Source organism: Gymnogyps californianus, chromosome 13 (assembly GCF_018139145.2).
Source record: "Gymnogyps californianus isolate 813 chromosome 13, ASM1813914v2, whole genome shotgun sequence".
NCBI classification, from domain to species: Eukaryota; Metazoa; Chordata; class Aves; order Accipitriformes; family Cathartidae; genus Gymnogyps; species Gymnogyps californianus.
This window is the reverse complement of record NC_059483.1, coordinates 23,850,058-23,878,019: the sequence shown is the minus strand read 5'-3', so window position 1 is coordinate 23,878,019 and position 27,962 is coordinate 23,850,058. Positions and strand designations below refer to the sequence as shown.

Here is a 27,962-nt window from a genome sequence, read left to right as displayed (position 1 = left end):
ATGCATTTGAAACAAATGAAGACGTTACTCCTTACAGACCAAGGTCCAGAGCATGTGGTATAATTTAAATACAACTGTTAACACCTCTGTAGGATGAGTGCTCATTTTCAGAAATAATCTCCTACTATTCTCTTTTCCCACTATATTAAATAACCACAACTGCACTGTATTTTAGCATCTAAAAAAACCCTTATTTTTAACGTTATCTCATCATTGTGGCTCTCTGGCATGTTATCAAGCAGCAGAGATATCCTGACTAATGCAGTGTATTTGCTTCTAACCAGCTGTAGCTTTCAAGTCAAAAAAAAGAAAAAGCTTCTAAAAACACTTGATTTAAATAAATTTGCAAAACCGACAGAAATTACGCATCTTTTCTTAAACACCTTTTTTAAGTGGAAAATGCAGGACAGATTAATTTGGGAAACGAACATGTATTTAAAACCACAGTCTTACGGGTTTCTATTTTATCACCAGGTGAACAAGAGTTCACCTGGAACGCATACAGAGATTTTGACATCCAACACTGATCTTGCAGGCTCTAGAGCAATCAAAAAAAAAAAAAAAAGATTATACAGTAAATTAGGAAATGCCTTTCCCATTCCATCTTTTTCTTCCAGATATTGCATATTTTTAATGTCAAATTTATCAGTTTGCTTTTCTGATACTGACACAATTATAATAAATAACATAATGTATAGTGTAGATATATATAAAATATAGTGTGTGTGTATATATAGTAAATATATACTCTGTATAGTAATTCTGTAGTAAAATTACCAATGGACTTCTGTGAAAAGCTGCATTTTTTACCTGAAGAACTTTTAAAGACACAAATTGGAAGAAACATCAGGCATGGGGATGAGTAATGCATAATTAGCAATAAAGATGGCAACAGCTGCTAAAATCCCCAACAAAGACTACTTACATATGAAAGCAGGATGCTGGAGGAGAACCCTATTACTGGTTCTACTTGCTCTCTTATTTACTTATTTTGAATACATCCTGTTGACTCGGTTTTCAGTAGCCCAGCCAATGATGCATGCAGAAGCATATAGAAATGTTTCAGAGCACTTCCCTCAGCTTGGCACCCGTGGAGTTCTGCCTTTGAGGAAACTCAAAACAGTGAATTGTAGTCAGACTTCCCAATCCTTGTCCAATTTGCGGACAAAAAAGGTGACAAACCAGGAACTGTCAGATCTTTTTCCCTCCACAAGGTGAAATCCAAAAACTAAGTAATGTTCTCCTAAACCTGGGACCCCAATTGCCAAAAAGTGTGAGCGTTTCACTGGACTCCTATTCAGTGTCAGGTGCACCTTCACATCAGTTTTTTGCACGTAGCTACGCAGAGAAGGACCATCAGAAACGTTACCATGGTGAAGCGAGATCATCTCACAGCAATACAACCTTAACAGACCTGGGCAGGCTTCCAAGGCTTTGGAGTATTGGCTTGGTTGGGAAATGCTTCCAAAAAATCAGAAGCTGATCTGAAACTCCTCCAGGTCACTGTATGACTGGGCCAGAAATGTTCTCTTCTGGGGTACAGCTCCACAACAATGTCAGCACAAGGCAGCTCACCACAAACTAGAGAGCCTCTGGGAGTTACCCTCTCTGCAAAGTCTTTTCCATGAGGCCAGTTCATGCACTACATGTGCATCGTGCTAGCCCCCTGTATATTGCAACAGGAGTAGGGTGGGGAGCTCACACTAGAGTGACTTAATATAGTGGACACTTCTAGGATTCAGAGGTGTTTCCTTGTTCAGATGAAGGTGTTATTCTGTACAGTGACAGAAAGGCAATACTTACGTAAATTATACATCAACACTGGCCACTCTAAGGGCAAATGCAAATGCCAACTGAGAGCAAGAACCTCTGTAAAAGATTTCAGGCTGCAAACTCAAAATGTTCTGTGGTGGTTTGGTTTCACATCTCTGCCTCTCCATTTCTTTCTGGGTGCACAATAACCTCCGCATAGCACTGGTCCTGCTGGACTCCCACCCTACCCCACCTCTGGGAGTACAGAAGAAACAGAGCAGCTAGTCACGGGTTAAAACACAGCACGGAAGAAGTCGGAAGTTAAACAACACAGTACATCCCAAGGGGGATTGTGGCGCACGATTAAAAGGTGAGAACACCACAACATTTGCTGCTGCAGGGAAGCTCACATCCAAAAAGTGAACAAACGTTTCACCTGAATAGCTCAGTAGATGGTCCTGCAAACACACCGGAAAGTCCTGCAAACAGATCTTTTTTATGCCTTTGTTCACTCTTCCCTGTGCATAACACCTCAGATAAGTCCACACACCAAGCTAAAGTAGAGATGGGCCTAGAATAAATCTGTATGTTGTAAATGTTGGAAACAATCAGCTCCTGATTGACTGCCAAAGCATTCAAGAGCTTCACTAAGTAGTTCCGACCTTTCATAGAAATGTTACTGGCCTTTCACAGAAATAATTTTGAGGCACCTAGGTTTCTCTCTGCTTAGCTCAATTTAGCTAAATTCAGAGTTGCACAATTTTGCTGGTACACTGCTTTTCCTGCAATGGGACACGCTGACGTACCCATTAACCAAATCAAATTCTAACGTAACACAGACTCCTTTGAGCAAAAAGATTTCTACTTCAGATGCTTTCCATATTTCAAGAAAGCCATGTCCCACAGCAAAAAAAATATACCTCCTCATGAGCATAAGAACTGAGCAGAGAGTACTGTTGCACACTAAGTAATGCTACACAAAAATATTGTGAATATTTCATCAGCTGTTAATCCTACCAGTTTGGTGTTAAATACCATACTGATACAAAAACTTAACTCCCCTTGATTTTTCTTGGGGTTTTTTGCTTCAGTTGGGGGGTGGGGTGTAATCTAGAGCAATTCTTCTGCTGTCTTTGGTAATCTTCACTGAAATGTTTGTATTTATTCCTGCTGGGGATTCTGTCATCCCTACGCTGTGAAGAGAAAAAGAAATTTTATTGCATGAACTGTACATTTCATGCTCTGCTCTCTCTGAGCACTGGCCGCAGAAATGCAGCTGTTCCGTAAGTAGGACATGTTCCCTGTAATCTCTGCTTTCAACAGATGACAAATTTTCATACTTCACCTGATATTTGATTAGCTTAGTCCTATTCATTCTTAAAACAAGCCTGAATAACATTCATAATCACCTGCTAAATTACTCCTTTATCCCAGCATCTTAAAAATTAACATATAGAGGTATTTTTCCCCCTCCCTCTTAAAATCTGCATTCTTAATATTGTTATTAATAGACCACCAGATCATATACTAACTCAGATAACTTACAGAGTAATGACTGAAAACTGAAGTTAGACAACACACGCATGACAACACAACAGGCAGAAGGCAGCAGCCCCGAGCTGCCACACCAGCCTCCGGGCACACTTCTGCCACGGGAGGAGGTTACAACTCGTAGCCACTTGGCTGGAATACAAACAACTGAAGTGAATGAAAGACGCTGTGTATGTGTGGGGAACATAAATGTGATATTAATTATTAATTTTGACAAGTCTGAATACCTTAATAATGTATTATTTTAAGCTGCAAGCTTTTTAAAAAGCCATTGAGGCTAAAATGAGCCGACTTTGCGGCTTGGACTCTCATTCCTCAGCATATAGCAAAATGCACTGTGACAACAAAATGGGCTGTGACAGACTTTGGCGAGTGCGGTCTTGTTTTGTATATTTAATAAAGGGCTGATAAATACAACGTTTAAAGTGTAAGGGTTGGACTAAATCAGCCAGAAAACACTATGCATTAACCAACCTGTCAAGACAGAAAAGATGCTTTAAAATAATACTTGCACAAACTGACCCTTAAGCTGATTCCCTCCTACTTCAGTACTCTTTAGTAGCATGGTACAGGTGCAGGTAACATCATTTCTTTAATAAAAATGGACTATTTGTGCAGCAAAATGTACCACGAACAAGTCCTACTCTATTCTGCAAACTTACTGAAGTGGGAACTATGTTAGATTTCTACCATTTATTTAAGACTAACTTAGTGGGCAATTTACGATAAGAACTTCAGAAGTACTCAGGGAAGCTTTACTTTTGACACCACCTGCAACACCAATACCAAGCACCACTTTATAACCCACCATAAACCTTTAAAGCACTTCCTACCTACGAATCCCAGAGCTTTTTACACCTGTTAATCAGAGAAAACCTCATAACATTCCCACAAGTTACGTATTATTATCTTTATTAAGCAGATTTCAGAAAAGAAGGATTCATGAACTTGGACACAAAAGAATTCTCCAATGCTCCCTCTTGGCCCAGATAAAACTGTAGGCTTTATCTGAAACTGGCAGGGAGTTGAAAGTCAAAAATGAAATATAGCACCAGAGTAATCATGGACACATTTTAAAAGTGAATCCAAGTTACTTTTTTCCTGTCATCCTATACAACTACAGAAAGGTTTGCAAATTTGATTAATCACACTTTTTCATATTATAACTTCTAATATGACCACAGATGAACTCGGAAGGTCTCTTATTTCTAATGACTGTCACAATATTGCCTGTTACCTTTTACCTTGAATCTCACGGTAATTAGGTTGGGGGGGGGGGGTTCTTAGTTATGTACAAAATGAAGTTGAGGCTTTAAGTTTCTAACTCTCAGTAGTACAGAGTGAGTAGTAAGAGTACAAAGAAGCTTTAAAAAACACAGCCCAAACAACTTAAAAATCGCAAGCAAAACAATTACTGTTTCATTAAGCTTTGTGATTCTTTTCAAGCCAGTTTTATGATTCCTGGGGCTTGACTCCTGATTTTGAGCTGGGATTGACAGTTTTACAACCAATGGGAAATAACAATTGGGTACCTTATACCAAGTCATGTCATTCAGAAATTCAATCCCTGACACATAAAGATGTTTTCTTGAACATGATATCTGACTAGAAATGAAGAGATATATTTGAGGTTTGAGGAAACAGGAGGGAAAACAAATTCTCTTCCTTCTTAATTCTACCATACAGACACACATGCGCTAAAAAAGCCTTAAGCTGGTCAACAACCTAATGAAATCTGGTTTCCTGTAGGTCTTGTTTCCTCAGAAAACAGGTTGAAAAATCAGAAATCAGCAATTTTCATTGCAGCAAACAGGGATTTTGTAATAAAGTCAAACGTTTGTCAAATTGCTTGTTGCCATGTCCTAAAACCAGTCCTGCCTGCAGACCAAATAACAACCTCAAAGACAAGTGCCCCATACTTTCACTTCCTTAATTCTTTGTTTTCTGAGTGGTCGCCCTTAAAATATTAACAGCAACATAAAACTTTATTAAGAAGAAAAAGGCTCATTTCTTCCGCATAAACAAGGAGCTTGAAAGAAAGGATACATCCAAATTCTACATCCTTTTTGCTCCAGTTAGCAAACAATAGAGACCTTGCTACACCCAGGTCCCTGACATAGCTGTATATGCTATGCTTAGTCCGTGCAGCTCCATGGCTTTTATCTTCAGCTCCACTATTCCCCTGGTTCATTTCAGAAAATTTGACCTTGATAATGAAAACAGTTCAGAGTTGGGCCAACGTTTCAGTAAGTCTCTAAAACACCCAGAAGCACCATTTACACAATCGTCTCTAACAAGCTTACTAACCCATCTATATGGAAGACAGCAAGGCTCCTCAACTACTAAAAGCAACCTATCCACAGAAGCAGAGTTCTGCACCATTTAGTATTTGCTCCTTTACTTCTTAAATTAGTCCACTCCAGTAGCTAGACAAGACCTTGTTTAAAACTACCTCCCACAATTCCACATTACACTTCAGTCTACACTAACAATTAACCTTAAATCTAGCTGAAACTCAGCTGAAACTCAGCTAAGTTATGTTTAGATGTAAGCACGCTTCCCTAACTGATGCCGACACCGCTCTTTTCCTGCTACGTAAAAACCAAGAAGCCTGCTCAGCAAAAAACAATACAAACACCACTTTATTTACGGGGAGCTGCAGTCAACAAGTGTCAAACTATGCATTATAGAAGACTTGAAGGACAAAGGCAAAAAAAATTTACCTAGCAGTATCAGAAGATCAACATATTTATGTCCCAAAAATCCTATTTAAATTCCCCAGATTTAGGTAGCAGACAGACCTATCATTTTTAAATGATGCCAATTATTCACCAGTGTCTCCAACTTTGCAAATAGTTTGTTTCAAAGGAAAAATATGTGGAATTCTGTCAGTCTAATTCCCAGAACCCGCAGTCAGATGTCTAGATGGTAATAATAATACATCGGCTAACCTGTGTGCACATGTAGATCTCATTTTCTGTACCCGTTTTGTAGTCCTGCTGAATAAAAATAGTATGAAATGAAAAGAACAGTTGAAACTCAAGCTGTTAAGATATGCAAATACTACTTCTTAAAGAAAATAAATTTATCTTTCCCAGCAGTTACAATAAACATTAACTCTCAAATTATCTGAAACAATAAGAAGAGCATTCAGTTAGGTACAATTATCAGAATCTCCTATATGGTAGTTTTCATTAAGCCTTAGTCACACATATTTCCCAACTGTTCTTTAATAAAGCAAAGCTAGCTCTAAACGTCATCCTAAATCCTGTAAAGGCCAAAAGCTCAATTATCTTCTACCAGCCACTGATGGCCCCAATTCTGTAAAAACTGTTCTTAAAATTTACTCAGCCAAGCCCTTAAGCACGTGCAAAATCCTTAGCCCTGCTGAAGTCCCAGAACTTTAGAGCATGCTTTTAAAATGGGATTTTTGCCAAAGTAAAGACTGAGATTTAACAGGAACAAAGCAACCTAAAATTTAAGCACATGCCTAAAAATAGCTGTTTCTTTTGTGAGGAACAGTATCGTCAGCTTCTTCCTGTGTGTTCAATTAATCAAAAAAATCCTTTTAAGCAAGGATTAAATTGCAGTTACTACCAAGAAACCCTAGCAACATACGCTATTTAAATGGATTTTTGGACTGAATAAACTCTTGCCTCTGTTTTTATACCCAATTATGAACACAAGAATGTATTTCCCAGTCACATCTGAAAGATGCATTGTAAGTGAAATAAATGTATGTTCATCTTTCCCTGTATGATGCAGCATTCTTCTGATGTTTTTAATCATGCTTTAAACGCTGGGGGAAACTGCTCACTCCATAAAGTAAGTGTGCTGCTAAAAAAGAGGGAATTTTTTATCCTTTAAGTATACTACTTAAAAAAAAAAAATCTAAATCACAAGAGTCTGTGGTAGACATTTAACGCCTCATGAATTAGATTGAGTTATGTCCCATACACGAGGTAAAGTTACCCCAACTCACTCATAGCTCTCAAAACTCTGAGTATTTGCTCAGATGGCAGATAAATGTGTTATCCATTTGTCGTGGTTTAGGCCCAACCCAACACACTCTTATTATAATATACATGTATGCATACACTGACGTAAAATGGAGTCACAGAGGCAAAAGAGGCGCAACCCCCGTGCCTGGCCTGCTGAACGCTCGAGATGCCATCCAGCCGATTTCCACATCCTAGCGTTCAACTGGATGGTCCTCACCACAGCTGCTAGCAAGCTGTTGCTAGATATCACCAGCCAGTTCCCTCTGACTCCATGATATTTCAGTCAACGAAAATGGGAAAGAGGAAGCTTTTCTATTTACAGAGAAATACATTCAGAGCGGTTAAAGCCAGTGCCTTCTTTTTGGATAATTACAATTTGGTTCAATTACAATCTGTATCTTGGTCTTCACCTCCTACCTGATGGCTATTAGCTCGCTCCAAGACGTTGTATTCCCAAACTCATCCCAAATAAAGCAATTAACAGGTGGGATGCAGATGGCTCAGCAGTGACGCTAGCAGCACATCTCTCCCACACAGGTGTTTCATTTTCCATTTGTCAGCTAGCCAGCACAAAATCCTCATCTTCCAGGAGCTGAGGTCTGCACTCATTCTTGAAGGGCAAGAGGAGTTTATTAATCCTCTTCATTTCTCTCTCCTTAGTAGGAAAGGCTACAGCTTTATTAAAAAAGCAAGATTAAACAGGGAACTCTGAACTGTAATACAGAGCAGATAGATGGATAAACTAGGGCAGTTCCATATCCTTGGATGGAGGAGGAATCCATGCACCAAATGCCACAACAGACTGTAGAAGAGATGAAGATGTAAAGAGACTGAAGTCCTCTACTTACCGCTGAAATACAGATGGCAGCAGCAGCACAACTTTCTTGGCACCTCTCAGCCAATGTGCCTTAACTAAGCCTTCAATTCCCAGCTGCAGTTGATAGAGCAACTTCCACCCTCATCCTTTCCGAGAAGGATGCTAACTACTTTCCAGCTAGGCCCACACGGACTTTCATTAGCTGTGTGAATAAGGACACTTGTGCAGAGAACACTAATTTCGCAACAATTTTCAGTGAGTCACTCGTAATCCGTGCAAGAACAACACTGGTGGTCTAGAAGCACGTTTTACCAAATTCTTACACCATCTCCTCTCTGATTTTCTACCCATACGTTTTAAATTTTAAAGAACCTTGTTGTTGACATGCGACAAAGGTCAAACTTCACTGTGGAACGACTACCTCGTCCTTGAAAATCCTGTTCTTTTTGCTACTATTCCTGCTTCATATACTAAAATATGGCCCCAGAAGTAGGGGGTGAGTGTGCTAAGAATCATTAAGATAACAAAACTCTTGCAGTATTGTCAGAAGTCAAATCACAGTAATAAATTGCTTGTGTCTAGATGGGTTGAAGATACATCAAACTACCTAATTAATATTTATTTATTTATTCACATTTTCTAAAACACCTTATTAAGTTATTTAAAAACAGCACCATTTTTAAATTAACCTCTGGGAGCTGCGAATCTTTTGCAAACAGGTAAAACAAATCTGAGAAGCTAAGTTAATAAAGACACCAGTCTTAGCAAGTAACTTCTTCCTAAGCTCAGGAGGAGGACATCCAATTATTACCACCTGAAAATTTACTTGCTTAACAGAGACATTTGAACGAGCAGGTGCAAAACTCCATCAAAACAGACAAGAAACTAATAAAGCACTGAAGCTCATGGCTGCCAACAGAAATCCCTTAAGAAATTACATTTATATGCAACATATATAAACATTTACATGTTTATAGCCCTTGAAATATTTGAAAGACTTTTCAATAAATATTCAATGAAGTACGATACTATTCCAAATTAGACACAAATAATGGCACACAAATCAAAATGAGCAGCTGTACTGGAAAATAGACAATTATCATCCCGCTTAGGTAAAAAATACCACTTTAAAGATGGCAAGTGCTAAGTAATAACAATACAAAAAAGAAAGCTAAGTCTTAGATTTGATGTTATTCTTGGGAATAAGGACAGCAGCGACAGTCCCAGTAAGGAACTAATTCTTCAACTGCACTGTGGAACAAGTCTCTGCTCTATTTCCAGAGGATAGTTGCAACTTTCTGAAACCACCCTTAAAAGTGCCGTTTCAGTTGGGCAGTCAGAGAAGAGAGTATGGATAACATGGACATCGGAACGACACGGTCAGAGATGAAGCACGTTGGCTGGGGCCCACAAGGAAGTTCAAGCCACCATGGCCTTGATGTTCTTGTTCCGTAGCCAAGCAGACAACTTCTGCCTCCAAGGCTGCAAATCCCATATTTTTCATAAGCGCTGGATTCAATTAAAAAAATAAAATTTAACTATTAAAAGGCAGGTTTCAGTTAAATGCTAACTAGTTGCGTCACTAGTACTAAAAGCTCACTCTAGCTCCCACTGCCAGAACTTCCAAATAAACTAAGCAAACTTGCTTATAATAGCAGGAAGAAATCAGATCTTTCCAAACGCTGAGGCTCAGCCAAATGCATCCCAGAGTCCTGTGTTGCCATGAACTAGCCAACCGTCATTTGAACTGAGGCTGGAGCTGGTTTCCACATTGCTTTGTTTATATTGACTGCATTTATGATGCCTCAGAAGTTGCCAGTAAAATATTTATTTAGCAGTTAAAATGTTCTGCAAATGATTTTGCTGTCCCAAAAGATAAATATTTCTCAGCATGCTGAAATGATACATTGATGTTTTTGTTAAGGAAATTGCATGTTGATAAAATTTTCTCAGATTACACTTTGTCGTTCCTTTGTATTTGAAGTGGCCACATTAATTTTTTGTGATATTTATTGTAATTGTAAATTGCACTGAGGTTAGAAACATTAAACTTACCATAAAATGAAACACATTTCAAGTATTTCCGAGTCATCTATTTAAGGGCTTGAGGACACTTTTGATCCTTCAGGTGGACCGGAGTGCTCTAAGCTTACAGAACAAGGATCCAACACAAACCAGAATCCCACTTTAAACTCTTGGGGAGCTATTTTCTTCTCTTCTCCTTCCCCCCCACCGCCCGCCTCCTTCTTTTCTAATACACTAATATCCAGCACCACTTTGGGGTGTCCCTGCACTGCAAAATTTCAATCTGAATGTGAGGTTTACAGCAGATGAGAAATTCATGCAGGCCATTAAATAAAAATAGGCACCGCACTGCCGTCTTCACTCCTTCCTTCCGCTTCCTTTAACCTCCAAACAACATTCACATCCATGGCTTTGGTTGAGCTTACCGGCTTAGAGGCAACAGTATTATTTCTCTAGACAAGGCCAGACACTTGCAAACGAGTGAAGGCTGTCGGTGCTCCAGATCATCAAAATTTCCGTTAAACGTGGGAGCAGGCACGCAGGGTATCCGAAGTACATTGTATTGCTGTGGAAAATTTCACTACAGGATGCAAACACAATCTCAAGGCAACAGCATGGCTCCTAAATACAGCTTCTGCTGTTGCTTCACTGTTTAGCAACCTCAGCCTTGTTGGCCAACGTCCCAAACCCAGCCCTCCCCATGGGAAACCTCTGCAAGGTTCGATGCCAGTCTGTGCTCCGAGACATGTGGGTGCAAACCCTCTGCAGGTAAGGTCTTCATGTACAGATTGCTACAGGACTGCAGAACAAGCCCACCCTTCTGCCACCTTCTATGGTGGCATTACTTGGCCCTGTCATACATTTCAGCCTCCGGGTCGGTTTGTACTATCAAAATTTCTCCCTGCAATTATAGTACACGTGGTGTCCACTTCTGCCTACGCCACAAGCCGCTGTGTAATTCTGTTGCACGTGGTTCAAAAGTGGCTGTACTTCCACCCAGAGGTGACCCCAGACTGAAATCTTCAGGTGCAACGCTGGAACTATTCTGGGTTTAGCATCTGCATGAATCAAGTCAACTTCAATTTTTGGCCACTCCTGTATTAGGCATTAATAAAATGAGACATGTGAAAAGTAATAGAAAACCAGATGTCTTTCCTCTTTCTAATATGAAGGAAGCTAGCTTTGGCTTTTCCAAGTATCTGCTGAGGTAGTGTGGCTTACCAAGGACAGGAGGTATGCTTGTTTGAACAGGCTCGATGCCTCATCTGCTACAGAAATAGTCTCCAAGCAGCTTCATATCTGGCAAGTAAGGTTTTACCAGCAGAATAAGACATCTCAGGTAATGTATAAATATGCAGAGATCCGTAGATGTAATTCTGAAAAAGTCTCACACCACAGATAAACAGGCAGAAACATGTTCCTATCAAGCATAAATAAATACCCACATATTGCTAAATAAAACATCTTTAGTTTGCCTCTCAGATTGCTGGGGCAACTCTGCTATTTCTGCCTTGGTTTTAACTTCTGATAAATACTCTTTAAAAGAATTTAGGAATTAAATTAGTTTTCAGTGTACTCGGTTGCTGTTGTTACATTACCCCTGCTGCTGCATTTGGTGTGTGTGTGCATGAGTGTACATGGAGGGTGTAGGGAAACTTATAGGAAAAGCATGCGTAATATACAAGTGAGGAAAAGTAAAACTGTCCTTATATACTATTTCTTCATTTCTTGTTCCAAAGAATTTTGTTTGTCTTCATACTTTGAAAAGAAACTACATTTATTTTGGATAAGGGCTAAGATTTTTGTGTTAAGATCTGGTACATAAAATCTTAGCCTCATTAAATCCCATGACAAAACTGAAATTAATTTCAAGGATGCTAGTACACTACCTGATAAAAAATTCAATGTCATAGGTCTTCAAGGGTTGGTTTTGCTACAGAAAAGTACTTGGGTTTCATAAACACGTGTGACATCATCTTCATTTTGTAAGCTCAAAAATTTGGTTAAGGTTTTGCTACTATTATTTCAGGATTTTCTTCTTTATTTTCTTTTACGTAGGTGGAGATTTTTTTTTTTTTTTTTTTTTTAGTTATTTTCAAACATTCAGCTGTATTACCTGCAGTTTACCCCTCAACAGGAGAAACCTATCTTCGGCTCTACAACAGTCTTCTTCCTTAAACTCTGATCCTCAGTTACATCTTCTGAGAAAAATCAACCTGAATGTATTACCTGAATGCAGTCAGAATATATTTGCGGAGAGCACAGGACACTGCCAGATCCCAGAAGTCTGTTTCCACTCAAAACAGTGCCAGACTAAGCAGTCAACATGAAAAATATTCTACTTCGCTAAAATTTCCCATCTTCCTCACCAGTCTCTTAATGCATCATCTTACCTAGGGTTAAAATAAGAACATTTTTCCAGCATTTGGAGGGAGAGTTTTTCATATTTGCCTATGCAAGAAACTTTTTTTTCCCTCTTTTCTCCCTTTCGGTTGGCGGGGGGCGGGGGTGCCATTTGACTTTAGAGAACATCTCCGAATCAATTGGGAATCTACAGGGACAGGACGAAACATTAGACACGTAGGAAAAAGTTCCCATTGTAGCTGTTTTCAGTCCAATTTTTCAAATAGTCAACACAAACTTTTCAATAACGAACCTTGACATAAATGAATTCCAGCTCTTAAAATGTATAGTTAATTAAAAGAAATCAAAAACAGCTTTATAAACGAACAGGGTTGCAACCACAACCTCTGAAGAGGCTTCCACCTTTTCCTCTGTAAAGCACAGCCCCATCGCCCAGCCAGCACGTGAACCATAGCCTTACAGAGTAAAACATATAGGCCTCTGCCACAGGAATCAACGTAAAAATTCCTCCGGTCATCAGCAAGCCCGAGAGCGCTCTGAATCAAAGCTAACCATTAGAGGGCAACCTGATTACATGAGCAGGGATTATTCTAGCACAAGGACCGGGTTTCACTCCAAAAACACTGATATAGGGGATTTAAGATACCACAGATGGACATGGATTTACAGCCAGAACTCTGCAAAAGCCCTTGATAAAACATATGGAGGAACACAGGCCAGAACAGTCCATGCTAGCAGTTCTTGTTTTAAGAAGCACTGTACATGCCTACATAGTCACTGATGCTCCTCAATTAGAAATTCGACCCACCACATGTTAGACCAACGAGTGTGATGAACCTCAGTACAGCCCAACGGGTACGACTGAGGTGCAGGGAAAGCAGAAAAAGGCCGAAGGAAACAATGACAGAGCTCCATAAAACAAACAGTTGCATGGGTAAAAAGAAAAGAGGCCGTTATCTTTGTGAAAACATACCACCTAAGTATATCAAATGAAATTATCAGGTGGCAAGTTAAAAAAGCAAACAACGGGAAGCAGTTCTTCACGTATTGCACAGATAACAGAACTTGTTGCCAGACAATCTGGCATAGACCAAGGACAACTTGGCTGAAAATGGCAAATAAATGTAAGAATGCCTACAAGAGGCTAATATACATATCCACTTGTGCCTCGGGAAATCCTTGAGCAACAAATGACTGTAAAGTGCAACTGCGAGACAGAGGAGCGTCACTATTTGCTTTCCTCTTTTTATGCCTTTTTCTAGGCATATTGCCGACCACTATCAAATGTAGGGCATGGTTAAAGCTGAACCAGCACTGCAGTCCTCGTAGTCCTAGGAAATTCGGCTTTCTGACTGTCACCCTTCTCTGTGGGTAAATGTTGTTCTTGACAGAGATGCGGCGAGGGTGGGGGCACCAAAACTTGGTTGCTTCAGCACACATTGACATCATTAAGGATTGAAGCGAAGGAGGGAGAGCGTAACCCGGGGTGTAAATTCCCTGGAGTTGTCTCGTTACTCATCTTCTAATGTGAAAGTGGTTCTTCATCACATGTCAATTCTTAAGGGCAGCAGCGCAACAGGAACTAGAGGGATCTGAATACAACGAATAAGATTGTGCCAGACCCAGATCAAGAACTTGGGCGGTGGAGGCAAAAATACTTCTGATTAGAAATGAGCAGGATGAAACCTGTATTCATGCTATTCGAGACCAATCATTATTTCCGACTCTCTTGTTTCTTTATAAAATCTGTACATATAAGGACCTAGGATTAAACCTACAGTTCTTTCCTGGGAAGAGAAGTTGCATCTCCCAGGTACAGCAGCTCTATTTATAAAATCTTCAACCCTGGAAATTATGCTTTGCCTTGAAGCTTTCATCTGCATTGAATGCAGTAACAGAATGTATATTGGACAGAATTTGTGGACACTCAAGGACACATTTACCACGAATACACTAATAAAAATATCATCAGGGAAAACACACCTGGAAAATGTGAGATATGTAAACGTAAGGTCAAAGAAGAGAATTCTTGTAGAGTGCATATATCCAAGCCTAAGAAAACACGGTGGGATTTTTCATTTTAATAGGGCAGAAAACACAAATATGTGCCACAGTCTTTGACCCAGTTTTGGGTACCGCCAATTATGGGCTCTCTGGTTATAAAGGTAGTATTTTCTTGTCCAACCCAAACATAACTATTCCAAATTCGTATAGGGATAACATCTCCTCTGGAGTTTGTCTCATCTAAGAGAAGACACTGTGAGGGACCGTACAGAGACAAAAACTTTAGTTACAAAGAAATACCTTTTCTTCCTAACTATTTTTTTCCGTATCCAACCAACGGATCACATCACAATATGGTTACAAAAAGTTCTGTCAGGATGTCAGTTGCTTTTACAAATCCCTTCATAAAAAATAAGGGTTGCAGCAGAAGCAAGAGAACACAACAGGATGACTGTACCCATCTGACATCGCAACACCCAGAAATGTGGATGCTCGTCTATGACTGGAGCTCCTAAGTACTAACATGGTATAAATATACCCTAAAAATACACTAGGACTCCTTTAGTAACGAGAGTTCAAGACAATACAGAGGCCTTTTCTTGTCCCCCTGTAGATGTTTCTGAGCAGCATTTCCATGTGCATCCCTGTTAAGCACGACCCACTAGGTTACACAGTTTTGTAGACTGGAGGCTACAAGAGGTTCACAGCAAATGACAAAGGTCTCTTCCTTACCTTCATGACAATCTGCTTTTCATTCTGAAAAGCATCCTCTTCTAAAGTAATAATTAAGCATCGTTTCAAAACCTAAAAAATATATCACACAACATAGTAAAAAGGGCTCTGCTGGAAGAATAAAGACCAATGGATAGAAGGAAAGCACAGTAATTTCAAAACTAGGTATATATAAAACTCTGCTCGCATAATCGTGCAACGCAAGGAAACAAGTAAATGCCTTTTATGTGTTGAGAGGCCTGGAAAACAGAAAACATCACCCTTTTTGAGAAGAGGAATTTGCGAGTCTGTAGAGGAGACAGTAGGTATGAGTTTCTGACCAGGCGAATGCCACAAACACACCAATAATAGAGCTTTTGGTGGCAGACCATCACTCTTACACTTCATCTACAGCTTCTTTGGCCATACATCCAGCATTTCTGGACACCCAAAAGCTCAGTGGAAGCACACAAGACTACTCGTACAATGCACACTTTGTGGGTCCATCACCTCCTGGATCCCTTGGGCTATGTTTGCACTGTGGACATGGTGAAAGCACAAGGCAATTCTGGAAATCCAAAGCAGGAATTACAGCAGCAACTCTTTTATTGAATTTTAAGCATTAGGAATACAGGTGCGAGATCCTCATAGAAACCCGTGAAGGTTTTGCCATCCAGATATTTCCTGTTCCAATAGGGGTAAGAGAGCAGCGAAACTAACTGGAAATTATCTGTATCAAGGCGGCTGAAAGATGGCTGACGGATGTCACGCACTGTCTCTGGAGCACATTGCCCAACAGCGCTTACCTTACCGAGCTTTCCAAATCTTGACAAACTACATCCCTTTGAAACCCAATACTCTTGCCTGACTCCTGCTCACACTGAGCCTGTTTTCACACTGAAAATACAAAATTTGGCTACAATGACATTTTGTGAAAACCTTTACAAATTCCTTAGCTTCCACCCAGAGAACGAGTTCTTTGGAAGCGCGGGGAGAGATCTTGACCTGCAGAACTCATCCCTGAGCGGTGGATCCTGGGCAATACAATTCTCCTTCAGCCTTTGGGTACTGCTTGTTCTTGCTGGAAATGAAAGAATTAAACTACACACTACTTACTTTTCACCCACAAGCCAGTGAAGGCTACAGACCACTAATTTATGTGTTTATCTAAAGCTTCTGATGTTCTATGTATTTTTTTGAAGGGTTTTGTTTTTGTTTTTTTTTCAAACTAGGCTGTATTTTTCCCTTAAAACTAAGGATATAAAAGTTAAATCCAGTGGGCTTAGCTGCAATTTACACACTGGTAAGTGTAAAGCGCTGGCATTTACAAGCCTTCTGTCCCATACACACATACATTACAGCTTAGCCAAAAATCTGCAAATATTCATTAAAATTCAGAAGCAAATTCAGCCATATTTACAGCTGCTTCACATTTGCTTTCTGCAAATATTTGAGCACTTGTACTTTACTAGTACAACTACTAGTGAATAATGAATTTTAATTTCAAATAACCACTGAGCTTAACATGGTATGTTCGGTTATTACATGCACGGTCCGTACGCTAACACTTTGCCCAGTGAGAAGCGCCACCCGACCAGGAAACAAGCAGTACTCTGTGACTTCTACAATTAACAGTACAAAATCTGACTATGAAATATTTCCACAGTCATTAACGTGGCAATTTCACGGCACACCACAGAATTCAAAAAAACTTACAGTGCCCTTTAAACCTTACCTATGGCAGTAATAAGCCTCAAAGAGCTAGAATGAGAGGAGGCTCTGAACATCTGCCAGGACCGGCACAAAAATCCAGCATTTTGCATTGACTGAACAGGCCCTATGAGAATTTCTGTTTAAGAAACGGGAATTTTCAGCAACCCAACTCTCACTTTTACAGAAAGGAGAAGAGGACAAGATACGCAAAGGATTCTTGCTTTTAAACGTCTATTAAAAGCTATTTTAATTTAGACAAGATGTTATCCACTTCCATATGTCAGCAAATGATATAATTGAGCGAGAACATAATTTGAAATTATTTGGGGTTTACGTTAAATTCTTAAATACTTGTGTTTAATCTTCAGTAAATACCTCAGAAAGTGTGCCTGGCAGCATTAATCGGGTGGAATCCCTCTAAGACCTTGTAGTCCGTCAAGCAGCAGAGAAGGAAAAAGCCTGTTGGCTCAAACTGAACAGTCAGCTTCTCCCTCACAGACCTTACTGTGGTGAAAAAAAAATCATATTTTGGGAGTACCTTCCTTGCCAGCCAAAGTCAGACCTGCATTTTGCCGACATCTACTGCCATATGTAGATTTTCGCCCGGAACACTTCCCTGACACGGTATTCATACTACGCAAAGTGCAAGTTTGGGAGTTGGAGAAGTGTTGCGCTGTAATTCATGTAAGATGGCCCAGCATGGTGTTTGGGGGTCTCTTCTCCTAGTTATTGTAACACTGTGTCTTCAGAAAGACGTCAGAGTTCCTAGGACATGCATTTTTTAGTGTGTGAATAACTACCGCACATCTGCCTATTCTCTTCCAGGCTCTGTTTACCCTTTATTTTCTTTATCCTCGTGGAATGTCGCTGAGGTCTAGGGATCCTGCACAAGCAAGTTTTCAGGCTAGCAGTTACGAAATATCTGACTGGAAACAGTTGTCATAAATTAATGGGTTTTGCATAATTTTTCACTGCAAGTCATGCCTGAGTAACTTTTGAGTATGAATGAAAAGGACATCACGCTTTAGGCGTATCTGTGCTTGAACTCAGCAGGCAATCTCTCTAGCACTAACTCGAGGGTCTCCTCCTTGAATGGCACCCTCCATTTAAATATAATCCACTAACTTCAATATCTATTCAGAGAGTGAATGTACACTGCCTAACGCTCTTTAAATTAACTATCTGGGGGCAAAAAATGTGCTGAAAAAATGAAATCTTCTCATTCCGGCTAATACTCAAACTTTATACATAAATCAATCTTCTTTTATTCATTTGCCTTACATGCCATTTCAATTTCAGAAAGTTTCCACATTCTCATCCCAAAAAAATATGTTTCAGAAACGCTACAAGCTTGTTTTGCGGTTTGTTAATATAGGTGCAATATAAACAGCGGATTTGAGGATCTTGCAGAGGAAGAACCCATTTTATACATAATCATGTTTTAATGGACTCTGTTTGTAAACTGATGAACCCATACAAGACTGTGACTGTGACTTTTTCCATCAACACAGAGCTGCATGGATAAGAGCATGTATTTTTAAAGTATGCTACAAAAACCGCTGCCTAGTGACGCAGTGGTCATCACCAATTTCATTAAAGGTAACCATCCATATCCCGGAGCCTTGATTCTGGCAAATTTCCTATAGATCTCATGGAGCAGTTTAGCCAAGCAGAGATGATAGTATCAAGAGCCGTGCTAGCCTGTTTAATGCGGACTTGCTCTGAAATCATTTACATATTACTCAGCCAAATTTCATGGAATAAGGCACTCGGCGTTTAGATTTTATCTGCCATACGAATCAGCTGAAACAACCAAATATGTAATGACCTCAATCCAACATTTTGGGTTAAGACAAACGTCTAATAACAGTACTTCACACGCTGGTTAATGATTTTTAGAGAATTTGACTGAACTCAATAGGTCATATTGATCCCTTCATTATGTTTTTATCCAAAATGGGGATAAAAAGTCCCAGATGGATGTTAACTTTTTTCTCCCCGAGTCCAAGAAGGCCTAACCCACCCCAGCTTCAGCTCAGCACACACGCATGGTGCTAGGTGGTGTATTTTGTCAGTACCTGGGGGGTACAGGCTGCAGCCGCCTGCAGCATCCCCCTCCATCCTCCCACATCCCCCTCTATTCTCCCGTGTCCTACTGAAACTGCCTGCATCCCCCCCTCACAACCCCACATCCCTCGATATTCCCTCCCCATTCACCCTGCAGCCTCCCACACACACCCTTGCATCCTCCCACATCCCCTTCCACCCTCCCTGCGTCCCCTCAAAACCCCCACATCCCACCACCGACTCCTCCATCCTCCTCGCATCCCCCTCCAGCCTCCCCACCCATCATCCCCGCATCCCTCCCTCACACCCCTCTGCATCCCTCTATATTCCCCCCCCATTCACCCCGCATCCCCCCCCACATACCCTTGCATCTCTCACATCCCTCTTGCGTCCCCCTGCATCCCCACTCCTCCATCGTCCCCGCATCCCCCCACAAGCCCCTTGCATCCTCCCACATCCCCCTCCATCACAACCCTCCGCATCCCTCCATACTCGCCCATTCACCCCGCATCCTCCCACATCCCCTCCATCTCCCCGAAACCTCCAGAGGGGAAAGGGCAGCAGCAAGACCACGCTTTTGGGGTTTTTTGGTGGCGACTGCCCACGAGGCGTTGCCCTAGGACTAATTTTTGCTTTCAGAAGGGCACAGCGGATCTCCACTTGCCTCGCAGGTGTGAAGCAGAGAATCAGGGCAAGGCCGCTGGCCCCCAGCAGCGGGGCACCTCCTCACAACCACCGGCACGGTGTCCGGTCCGCTCCTGCCGGAGCAAGCACTCCTGCGCTTTTACCTCGGTATAAACCCCATGTCATTAATCTTAAAATCCTCCGGCTCCATGGAGCTATATTTAAATTGACAATGATGAAAAAGCAGAACCTTTCTCAGGTTTCCCCCTGAGCTGCTTCATAAAAAGGGAATTTAGGATGTTTGAATTGGAAACTCACCTAAACAGATTTTTGTTAAGAAAACCGTCATAACATTTGCCAATTAACTGCGACCTGATTAGCATTCAAACATGGGAAGAACCCACTTTCGGTGCTGCTTTTCCAGTCTTCAATCTACACCCTTCTACTTTGTTTACAGAGAAAACAGGCTGTTTTACCTGTACTGGTGTAATTAAAATGGTAGAGTTCCTTAGCGCGGATGCATTTCTGCCAGAATAAATGTGTTATACCAATACAGCTTATTTATACACAGAAAAAAAGAATAAGCATCAGGTATATTAGCTACATGTATACTTTACTGGCCCCAGAATTATACAGCACTGGCAAATGACCCCCGGGGCAGGGGGCAGCTTTTCTGGCAGCCGTGCTTTGGGGTGCTGCAGAGAGAGATCATTCCCGCAGGCAGAACAGGGCTCTGAGGAGAAACCACAGCACTGAACAAAAAGTCATCCAAATCTTCCCCAGGGCTCCTGTCAGACATCTCTGAGTGTCCGGGCTGACACAGCTCTGCTGCTGAAGTGTTGTGAATGTGGGTATCGCCCATCGCAGTGTAACAGCATCCGTACTGCTTCATTATAGCTGTAAAAGGTAATTAGAAAATGAAACGATTATGCTGCACCAGCAAAAATTATCCATCGGCACCAAACCCGCGTGCTGGTGAGGCCTGTTGTGATTTCCTCGTGGTGGCTCACCGGCCAGCGAAGGCGATTGATGCTGGTTGAGGCGAGCCCCCAAGCCCTGTTTGTAAATGCACTCGGATATTATCAAAATGCGTTTGGAAGGGCTGTCACTAACAGCTGGTGGCACTTGCCTTTGCTTTTCAAACAGAAGGCGACAACTCGCTGGGACCCCTCTGCTCCGGGCTCTGAGCTGCTCTCACTGAGGCGCAATGCCACGCCAGCCAGCCCAGCGGGCAGCCTACCCTGTGACACGGGGAAATTTAACAGAAAATAATATAGAAATTCATTAAAAGAGAAAATAACTTACATTTTAAAAAAGAAAAAAAAAAAGTATTTTACAAGGAAAAAAGCCCGAACAAACCAAAACACTTGTCAGGTATATTGTCAATGGCTTCTAACAGATTTCTCACCCCATTGAGAGGACTTTGGGTTTTCCTAGCATCAGTGACAAAGCGGGGAGGGCTCCTCAGCTCGGAACACGTGCGCTCCGTGCTGCACACAGCTCCTTCCAAAGCGAGGGTTTGTCATTAAAGCCGTCACTACCATCAAATGCCTGTAGGCAAGCGGCTCCGAACACGGAGCCCGTTAACCTAGAGGTCACGGTACGCTGCTGGAGGTACAGTGTTTTTTTCATTCACGGCTTGTTTACAAATCCAAACGTATTCTTTGCCGTTTGCTTACAAACAGCTGGAGCGGCCCCCGGGCTGGCTTCTCCGCGTAGCCCCGGGGGGGAGCGCGGTGCCCTGCGCCTGCTCCCGCCGCCTCCGAGCCCGGCCTCCCGGCTCGGCTGCTGGACGGGCTTCTCCCACCTGGTTTTATTCTGCTGGAGGGAAACGCTGAGCGGCAGATGGCGGGAACAAGGCTGGGAGAACCCCGGGGAGACTCCGGTCTGCCGAGATCCCCGCGCTCAGCCCCACGCGGGAGGCGGCTGCTAACGAGCGAGGGAAGGCTTCCCCCGAGCGCCCCTCGCAGCTTTGCCTGCCGTGGAAATAATTTTCCTCTGGGTCCTGCGGGGAAGAGCGAAGAGGCCGATGCACAACCCCCGGAGAGACGTCCCTGCGCGGGTGCGCAACCTGCGCTGCCCGGCCGGCGGCGGGAGCGCAAGCCGCGCTGCCCTTGGACGCCCCGCCGCAGCCCGGCGCTCCCCCGGTACCGGGGACCATTCGGTGCGAGGTGCGGTGAGCGGGGGGAGGCGGCCGGGGCTGCGCTCCGCGTCGGCCGGCGAGCCGCGGGGAGCCCCAGCTCGCCCAGCGGGACCGGCCCCCTGCGCCCCGGGCAAGGCCGGTCCTGGCTGCTCGGCCCCGGCTCGGCAGAAAGCGTGCTCCCCCGAGCCCGCCTAAAGCCCTCCTGCTTTTCTCTCTCGCTGTCTAGCACAAAAACAAACAAACAAACAAAAAACCACAAAAAAACCCACCCAAAACCCCCTTTCCTTACTTAATGCCCTTATGGTCTGCGAAAAATAATCGCTTTATGGTCTGCGAAAAATAATCACTTCTCCGCCACTTACTCAAATGCGAAAAGAAAATATTAACGTTACATCGTAAGCGCGATAGTAATAACCGAAGCCTGGCTATTTCCAAATCTCTGCTTAACACTGGTGATGGACACAGCTTGTCATTCTGTTAATTTAGGTTAATGCGCCAGTGAATCTACGTTTTAATTAAAAACGGCTGCTGTTTTCACGCGCACCGAAGTCGTTAGCCTGTAACCCACCCAGAAACAATAGCCAGAAGATGAAATAAAGTGACAAAACCAAACACCCACCGTGCCCTGCCCGCGCCGAGAGACCCCGCAGCCCGCCCGGGCTCTGCCCGGCCCCTCCACCCGCGACACCGCCGCCTTCCCCCTTCCCAGCGTTAATCCTTATCCCCAGGTTAAATACAACATTTCAAAAGAATTGTTTGTTTAAATATGTAAGTCATTTAGTGTAAGAATATGGACTTGCTTCCTGTTTACTCAGCAATGGCCGTATCCTGTGCTTACAAACACTCTATCGCTCATCCCAGGAGTTTATTTAACCTGGGAGAGGGGAAGCCACCCCGGCATCTCCCGGGCCGGGCCGGGGGGGACCCGCCGGGCCTCCGCTCACCTCCTCACCCCGCCGCCTCGCTGCAGCGACTCCGCACCCCCGTGGAGCGGATCGAAACGGGCAAACGAGGAAAACTGGGAACAACCGTGTCAGGAACGGGGTGACTTCAGCGCGGATTCACCTCGGCGCCCGCCGAGGGCTTCACCGGCGGCAGGCTCGGGGCTATTTTTAATTAAAGCCCGTAAATACTGTCAGCGCGGCTCCCTTCCCGCCGGGACGCTGCCTTCGTGTCGTTAACGAGGGATGGAGGCGTTACCGAAAGCCGGCTTCAGTGCGGGGCTGTGTCGGGTTAGAGATGGACCCGCTCCCCGCCGCCCCGGCACCGCCGTCACAACCAGTCCTAAGGGCAAGCCCCCGCTGCAGCCGGGGGGGAGCGATCCCGGCCGGGCGGAAGGCACCGACAAGCCCCCGAGCCCATGGCTGCTAATTACCACCTTTAATTGGGAGGCCCGCCTAATTAGCGGCCCCGCAGCAAGGGCTCAGCCCGGGCTCTCGGCCCTTCCCGGGGCTGTCCCGCCGCGCAGCGCCGCGCCCGCCGGTCACACACACACACCCCCCTCCCAGCCGCGCAGCACCGCGCAAGCAACGCGCCCGCGCTGCCTCCGGCCCCGCTCCCCTTCCCTCCCTCGCTGCCTCTCGCCGTTTCCTGCGGGGCTTCTGTTTTTTAGCAGGATGGCGGTAATTGCATGTCTCGGTAGATGCTCTATAATTTGATATCTCGATGGAAAAAGTACAGCAGGGATTCGGGGAAAACAAGCAAAAAAAAAGGCAAAAAAAAAAAACAGAGAAAAAAAGCTAAAGCGCCACGATTTCGTGCTACGTCGCAGCAGTTCTCAAAGAGCCCCGGGAGAGCGGCGGGGCGCGGCGGAGAGCCGAGCCGAGCCGGGCCGGGCCGGGCCGGGCCTTTCCCGCTGCCGGGCCGCGCTGCAGCGGCCGGCGGCCTCCGTGCGGGACCGGCCGGCACCCGGCGGTGGAGGTTACGGGCTCGGCGATGCTGGGGATTGGAAACGATTTGCTCAGGGCCGCTCACTGTCGTGTGCTGTCAGGCACGCTGCTACGCTCTGCCCCAACCGCTTTTCAAAAAAGCATCGTTTAGGATGCGCAGTGCGGAATCTGATTAACTTATTTGACAGCAGTTAAGGTATCTTTAAAAGGTGAAAGCATCCAAATTTGCCCGAGCAAAGACTGCGGGTCTTGCCTCTCCCGGCCACGGGCAGGCCGAGCCGTCAGGGAAAAGCCACGGGAGAATCCGCCCCGGTACCGGCCGGGACAGCATCGCGCTTTGTTCTGTCTCTGTAGATCTGCCTGAGAACTTGGATTTGAACCTCTAACCTGCCTCCGCGGACACAAAAAAAAAAAAAAAAAAAAAATTAATTCAAAAGCATTACACTACTCAGAGCAATAGTTCATAAAATACTTTATTGAAATAAAGTAAATATCTTCGCATTAATAAAACTGATCGTAAAATGCAGTTTTCGAATAACTAGGGGCACCACAGGGTTTTAGACAGCGAGTAGATGTGAAAGATGGGATCCAGTGTCCTCCAGGCCCCTCCGGGCCGTCGCACAACACAGGCGTCCGTGGCGCAGCGCTCCGCGGGCGCGGAGAGGAGCGGCGGGGCGGGGGGGGGCGGGGGGGAGACGGGGACGCGACCGACCAAGACGCCCAATTCACCGGAGACCGAAGGCGACCGTAACCACTAACCGTACTGTCCTCCATCCTCTTCCCCCCGGGCCGCCGCGGGCGGGGCGGAGAGGTGCGGGGCCGGCAGCGGACTCGGCGGGCAGCGCCCGGAGGGGGCGGCCGGGGCCGGCGGCGGTGGGGCCGGGCGGTCACCCTCACTCCTCCTGGCTGACCTCGGCCGGCGAGCCCAGGCTCTCGGGCGGCTTCTCGGCGTCCCGGGCTCGCTCCTGCTCCGAGAGCTGCTCGCTGCTGGGGATGGAGTTCTTCTTGGGGCGGCCCTTGGGCTTGGTGGGGGACTCCAGGCCGCCCCCCTGCAACACCTGCGAGGCAGGGAGGGGGCAGAGGAGGGGGGGGGGGCACCCCGGTAAAACCGTGTTGCCATCAGCCCGGGCCGGGAGGAAGCTCCCTCTCCCCCGTTCCCCGGAGCAAAGCACCGCTCCCGGGCCGCAGCCAGGGCAGCAGCCGCGGCTGCCGGTGCGGCTCCTCCCGACCTGCGCCGATCGCCCTCCGCACCCGCGGGGCCGAGCTGCAAAGCCGGGCGGCCTCGGACCGGCGGGGGGCCCAGGCGATGCTGGCCTTAAAGACCGGGGGCATATATATATTTTTCTTAATTATTATTATTTTTTGGCCAGGGCCGGCATGCAGAAGGACGAGTCCGCGGGGCAGCGCTCGGTACGCCGGCGGGACGCGGACCCGGCGCGGTGAGGCGCGCAGAAGGGTCAGACTCGGGCACTTACTATTTTCTTCCATTTCATGCGCCTGTTCTGGTACCAGGTTTTCACCTGGAGCTGGCTGAGCCCCAGCGATTCGGCCAGGTCTATTCTGCGGGCGAGAGAGAGAGGCGGTGAGCCCCGGCAGCTTTCGTCTCGGCTGGCAGCATTCTTCCTTTTTCAGGAAAAATAACCCCCCATCCCATCCCGTCCCGTCCCGTCCCCGGTCCGGAGGGTCCGGCATCGCCTACCTGTCTGGCGTGGAGAGGTATTTCTGCTTCTCGAAGCGTTTCTCCAACCCCATGAGTTGCAGCTCGGTGAAGACGGTGCGGCTCCGGCGCCCCTTCTTGGCCTTGCTGCCCGGCTCCGGGGGCCCCGGCTCCAGCTTGCCGCGGAGGTGCAGCTCCAGCGGGAGATGGGGCGAGGCGGAGCCGCTCTGCAACCCCGAGCCGGCGGCCAGCAGCGCCGAGCCCAGCCCCGAGCAGCCCAAGGGAGCCAGCGGGAACTTGAACACGGCGGCCGGCTCCGCCTTCAGCACCGCTGCGGGAGAGAGGGGCCGTCAGCGCCGGGCAGCCCCCGGCCCGGCCCCCGGGGACCCCCGGGGCTGCAGGGTGCCTCGGTTTCCTCGGGGATCACAGCCTGCAAGGAACCCCGGGCCTTTCTCTTCCTTTCTCGGTAACGACGCGGCGAGGCGGAGCGGAACCCCCCCGGGGTGCGGGGACCCTCGGGGCGGGGGTCGGGTCCCCCCGGCTCCGCCGCCTCCGCGATACGGGGTCACGTTTTTACCCCTTCAACCGGCAGTTGCTAATTACGGAATGACTTGGGGGGGGGGGGTTAAAAGTGGAAATGGTTTAAATCAACCGAAAAGCGTTCCCCTCCAGTGCCACCCAACAGCTGCCGGGCCCGCTGCGGCCGGCTGAGCCCCGGCGGGCGGCGGGGATCCGGGCACGGCCCCGGCTTTCCCTCCCGAGCAGTTTTCAGGACATTTTCGACCGATGAACAATTTATATCCCTCTCCGTGAACCGGAGCCTCACGATTTTCCTATGAAGACGCGCCCGGGGCTAGGACAGGGAGAGTTTCCAAAGGGAGCGAGCCCATCCCTGAGGATGCTGCTGCTCGGGGTCGCTCTCGGTCCCAGCCGCGGCCGCTCAGCCACCCCGCTCCCCGGCGGCCTGGGGCCACTGCCCGGCCCGGCCCGGCCCGGCGCGGCCCGGCTCGGTTCTCCCCGGCCCGGTCCCGCCGCCGCCGCTCCGCGGCCGCCCCGGCCCGGGCCCCCCAGCCCGGCGCTGGTCCCAAACCCGTCAGAATTCAGGACTTTCAGAGGAGCCTCCTCCGCCTCGGCCTAAGCAGGAATTGTGTCGTTAAAGCAAATACACGCCTCACTCCCTTACAGGGCCTGATCCTGCTCCCGCTGAACCCGGCGGGACCTACGCCACCAAGGCCTTTTATCTGGTCCACCATTTCAAATAGTCCTGCCGATCTTGAAAATAACGCTGATTTCCAGATATTCTAACACACTTTGCTCCCTTGCAGTGGGGTTTGACGCTTTCCTCTTTCTCTTTTAAAAGGAAAGCAAGAAATTGGGATCCTCCTATTCCGTTCGTTTCTACGGATAAAGAGCGACTTCTCCGCAGATGAAGACGGCTTGGGGAACGAAAGCTTTCGCAATCACACATTAAACACTGGCGTTTAAAATATACTAAATACTGGCGTTTAAAAAAAATAACTATGTCGTTAATACACTGCTTTTGTCCTGGATATCAGGTGGTCATATCAGACTGGATAGAGCACGCTTTAAATAAATATATATACATATTTTTTATATATATATATGTAAAAAATATACATATAATATATATATGTCGGGTTTCCAGCTAAATCCGTGTCCGCAGAGCACCGTGCCGCCTCTTCCAGCCATAGAGATATATACCCCGCTGCGTAGGCTCCAGCAATTCACAACTCATCCAAAAACACGAAAAAAAAAACCCAAACCCGATGAACAACAACGCTCTCCCCGTGAAACTCAATGGCCGTTTTGTGCAAGCGGCGTCGGAGCCGTAAAGCCGCTTTCTTCATTTTAGGCCCAAAATATTCGCCAAGCTCCAGGCTGGGAGCCTCCCGCGGCGCGGCGAGGAGCGGAGCCGGCGGGGATGCGCACGGCCGGGAAAGCCCGGTAGCTATTTTTTTAGGCAAAATTCACGAGGTTTTCTTCAAGGGGACCGGCTCTAAAACGCGCTCGACTTACATCAGCGGGAAATGCCTCCCCGCCTCGCCGCCTCGCCGCCCCGCTCCCGCAGCCCGCTCTTCCCCCCGCCCCCCGCCCCAGCCGCGGGAGCCCTCGGGGCGAGAGCGGGGGCTCCCCCGGCCTTGCCCCCCTCTCCCCCCGGGGACGTACCGAGGTGGTTGTGGTAGGGCCGAGCGGAGAGCAGCGCCTGCACCCCGAACTTGAGCAGCTCCCCGGCCGGCGCGGCCCCTTTGGCGTCCGGGGGGTCGGTGAGGATCTCCTCGATCATGAAGCTGCGGTAGCGGTGCGAGCGGTGGTCGGGGAAAGCTTCGGCCGGGAAGTAGTGCGCGGCCCCCAGCTCCAGCGGGTGCTGCATCCTCGCCGCCGCCCGGGGCGGGGGGCACGGGACGGGGGGGGGGGGGGAAGCCCCAGCCGCCGGGGCCGCCGGGCCGCCCTAGCGCAGCCCCCCGGCCGGCGCTGCTGGCAGCCGGGCAGCGGGGCGCTCCGCGGGGGCTCTGCCCATCGCCCCGCCGCCCCCTACCCTGCCCCTGCCCCTACGGGCCGGGCCCGGCGCGGCCCCCCCAGCGCCAGTGGCCCGGGACCGCCCTGAGCAGCGCGGCGGGCCGGA

General features: G+C 46.4%; 1 protein-coding gene and 1 long non-coding RNA gene across 2 annotated transcripts; both read right to left on the bottom strand.

Moving 5' to 3' along the window:
• Positions 1-20,764: 20,764 nt before the first annotated feature.
• Positions 20,765-23,061, bottom strand: LOC127021729 (uncharacterized). Its single transcript, XR_007767255.1, has 3 exons — positions 22,717-23,061; positions 21,437-21,634; positions 20,765-20,870 (listed from the first exon to the last, which is right to left on the bottom strand). It is a non-coding gene; the product is annotated as an uncharacterized LOC127021729 (long non-coding RNA).
• Positions 23,062-24,534: 1,473 nt separating this feature from the next.
• On the bottom strand, positions 24,535-27,710 carry BARX1 (BARX homeobox 1). Its single transcript, XM_050904917.1, has 4 exons — positions 27,506-27,710; positions 25,361-25,649; positions 25,137-25,221; positions 24,535-24,719 (listed from the first exon to the last, which is right to left on the bottom strand). The coding sequence occupies exons 1-4, from the start codon at positions 27,708-27,710 to the stop codon at positions 24,555-24,557; spliced, it is 744 nt and encodes a 247-aa protein (XP_050760874.1). The 3' UTR covers positions 24,535-24,554.
• Positions 27,711-27,962: the final 252 nt, after the last annotated feature.